The 3,198-nt window shown below is 37.1% G+C and overlaps 1 protein-coding gene across 1 annotated transcript in view; it reads right to left on the bottom strand.

Moving 5' to 3' along the window:
• The window catches only part of nf2a (NF2, moesin-ezrin-radixin like (MERLIN) tumor suppressor a), a 29,737-nt gene that overhangs the window by 14,845 nt on the left and 11,694 nt on the right, over positions 1-3,198 (bottom strand). The window contains exons 5-6 of the mRNA XM_032516897.1: positions 1,374-1,442; positions 858-940 (exon numbers count right to left, since the gene is read on the bottom strand). Coding sequence (XP_032372788.1) covers positions 858-940; positions 1,374-1,442 — 152 coding nt within the window. The remainder of the gene's footprint in view (positions 1-857; positions 941-1,373; positions 1,443-3,198) is intronic.

The following is a 3,198-nucleotide window of genomic DNA, read 5'->3' as shown; positions in this document are numbered from 1 at the left end:
ATCTATTGAGCTTGGCTTGGTCTGGCCAGACTATCATACACCCTCAGTACTAGACAAAAAAAAACATTTGACCTGATGATGGCACTAGATGGAAATTCAAGGCTCAATGAAACTATTGCAACTCATCTTGAGGGGGACATCACAATCCATCCAGTTGTTGTTGAGATATTTCATCACAAATGTGAACATTGTGGTGGTGCAAAAGGTAAAGCCAATGTCTCCAGGATATATCTTCTGGGAACTATGAATGTATGTAACAAATGTCATGACAAGCCTTCAGCTTTAGTGAGTCAATTATCGCATTTCAAAGTGCAGTTCAGCTTGCTAGCTTTTAGAACTCACTTTCCAGGCCAAACCTCCCCACCCACGGGAGTTTTAAGACACTCCACATCCCTCACACTTACACCCTGTCAACTTTTCAACTAAGCTTAGCTTAGTGATGGAGCAAAGTGCAACAGAACAACTGATTTTCATTCTTGTGTCATTTTAACTATGATATACTGTATTTACTCCTCACCAAATTATTCCCTTCAAAAAAAATAGCTATATGAATTGTGCTTCTCTTATGAAAATACATATCATTTGATTTAATTCTTGAGTTAAAGGCTGTTGTAATCAGTGCCATTTGGTGCATTTTCTAATCCTGTGGCTTCATCAATGCTCCTTTTAAAAACTTCCCCACAGAAGTAACTTTTATGTGAGTCTTTTTGCATCTCGCTCCCAAAATCAACTTCAGTTTGGAATTAAACATTTCTTATAGAACCAAGTTTTAAGCACATCCTATGTGAACTTATAATAGAAATATGCTGATGACTTTGGAAATACACAGCGATACAGTTTGGTGCAGCACTTTCTACCTCGTCCTGCCCCTGTGCTCTGCATAACAGGCTGTGATCCTCTCCTCCCACATTTCTGCAGTCATCTGGTATAAGTTTATAACCTGAAATGGGAAAAGGCAAACATATAGTATATATACATGAATGAAGCATGCATGCAGATTTTGTATTTATTTAGAGCATGTAAACATTCAACATTAAAAAGACAATAGCAGTAGTTGAAAACATATCCAACAAAATAAAAAAAGGTTAAAAAAGAGAAAGAGATTACATAATTCATATCATTAGCGAAATTTCTTAATTTACAAGTGCGAAAAGTGTAAATTTATTTAATCCTACCCCTTAATAATGAAATCATTATTTACAAAAAAAGTCTATACAATTATAGAGCTTGGCATACTTGTCACTTATCACACACATAGTTACATGAGTTACAGTTAAATATAAAGTGCATACTGTATTTATTGTATGCATGTATCTTGTCTATTAATGACATTACTAGTATCTTCACTATCAATGAACCCAGCTGTAACTCACCCTCTTTGGAAGCAGTTCCTCCTTAGCCAAGAAGCCAGGTTTGTGGACACTGGGGTCGTAGTCTCCGTACTGCAAAATAGAGCGAAAGTGCCAAAAGGATTAAAATCACTCCAAACAAATGGACGTTATCCACCTTCCCTCCAATAACAGGCCAGACTATGCCTCTCCTGGGAGCAATTCATAAGGAGAAACTACAGCGCTTGTAAGAAAAGGGTCCCTTGGAGAATGAATGGAGGCTGGTCTGCCATGAGGTCATTAATGTGCACCGCACACACAGTGGCCCAGTTGGTGGGAGACGGTCTAAATGATGCTATTAGAGATATCTCAGAGAGAACCGAGAGGGATTTCTTATCATCACCGAGCCGGGATAAAAAATTATAACATGCATGTTTGAGAAGAGATATGGATGGATTAGGCATGACTGAGTGGCAGTGGAAAATTTCCTTTGGGCTTCTGTAAAACTAGTGAAAGGATATGAATTATACATGCAGCTACTGTTTAAAAAAATAGTGGTCTATGACTGTAGATTTATGAATGTAGGTTAACAAGGTCTGCATTGTTGTATGCTATGCTCTGTGCATTGCTTTCCTTGGCATTGTGACTACTGTCAGCTGTTATTGTGTTGTTAAAATGATTTGTTTCATTGAGATAGCCAATCTTTATATATTTATAACACTTTTGCTTTTTTCCACAGAACTCACCGGGGTATTCAAGAGTCAGAATTGCGTCAAAATTAGACAGACAAATGTAGTATTACTGTGAAAATCTAATTTCATCAAAAGGGCACCCTCTAAAAGTGCTTAAACTCAAGAGTGAAAGCAAATTGACTTTTGAACTTTTGTTCAAAATAATGGGTATCATAAAAAGCCTTTGTCTTTGACTTTGAGGGGCTGACACCAAAAAATGATACCTCTTCTCATGGATTTCTCCCTCTATAACCTTTGAACCTTTTGGTTATACCTTTGTTGAAAATAGGTAGTCTTCGAAAGACTCGCTCTGTATTTGATTGTGAGCCTGACACCAAGATACAACATTACCCCTGAGGTTTCAGATAGCTAAAAAACCTTCTGCTGTTTCTCAAGTGTCATAGCAATTACCTGTAGGTGAGAAAAATATACACCACAAAGACATTGTCTCAGAAAAATGGAAAGGGAGTGCATTGATTGCTGTTTATAACGGGTGACTTTTGATAATTTGCACACAATAAATAAGAAGCATTTGACCACTTTGTGGTTCTAAATAACTAACTCATTCTATGTTGTGTGGTTGTGTTTATATTATTATTATTATTATTATTATTATGAGGTTTAAACAGATTTTATTTTTCTGCACTTCAGTCTAAAAACAGTAGTTTACAGACCTGAAATTAATAAGCTCAACACACAGGCTGCAAATCCTGAAACAGTGGAGAAACCGAGGGCCATTTAATTAGCTTCTTTTCCTCAAGGTTCCCATCCTTGCAGTTTCTACTCCCTCAGTTCCTCACCTGTTTGTTTGTTCCCTGCTACATAATTGATGATCTAAAGACTTATGGAGGTATTAAGGCACCACCTGGGCCTTTCATCTAAAGCATTTTGACAGTGACAGTGCTCTGAGAAGCTTTTAGATTACTTCCAATGATTTCAAACAACCCCAAACAAACAATTCTCATAGGACAGTATGTGTCAAAACATTTTTCTCAACAATTATCAACAGCAGCACACAGTGATTTCTCACACAGTCCGGTCACTTAGAAGAAAATCCATTTACAGTCCAATAGTGAGAAAATACATCTTTCAGGTTCTTTTTTCTTTTCTTTTTTTTTTTTTTTTGGGGGGGGGGGGGG

The sequence above is a fragment of the Etheostoma spectabile genome, chromosome 5 (genome assembly GCF_008692095.1).
Source record: "Etheostoma spectabile isolate EspeVRDwgs_2016 chromosome 5, UIUC_Espe_1.0, whole genome shotgun sequence".
In the NCBI taxonomy this organism is placed as follows: domain Eukaryota; kingdom Metazoa; phylum Chordata; class Actinopteri; order Perciformes; family Percidae; genus Etheostoma; species Etheostoma spectabile.
Note: the sequence above shows the minus strand (reverse complement) of the source record. Positions and strands in the feature narration are given on the sequence as shown.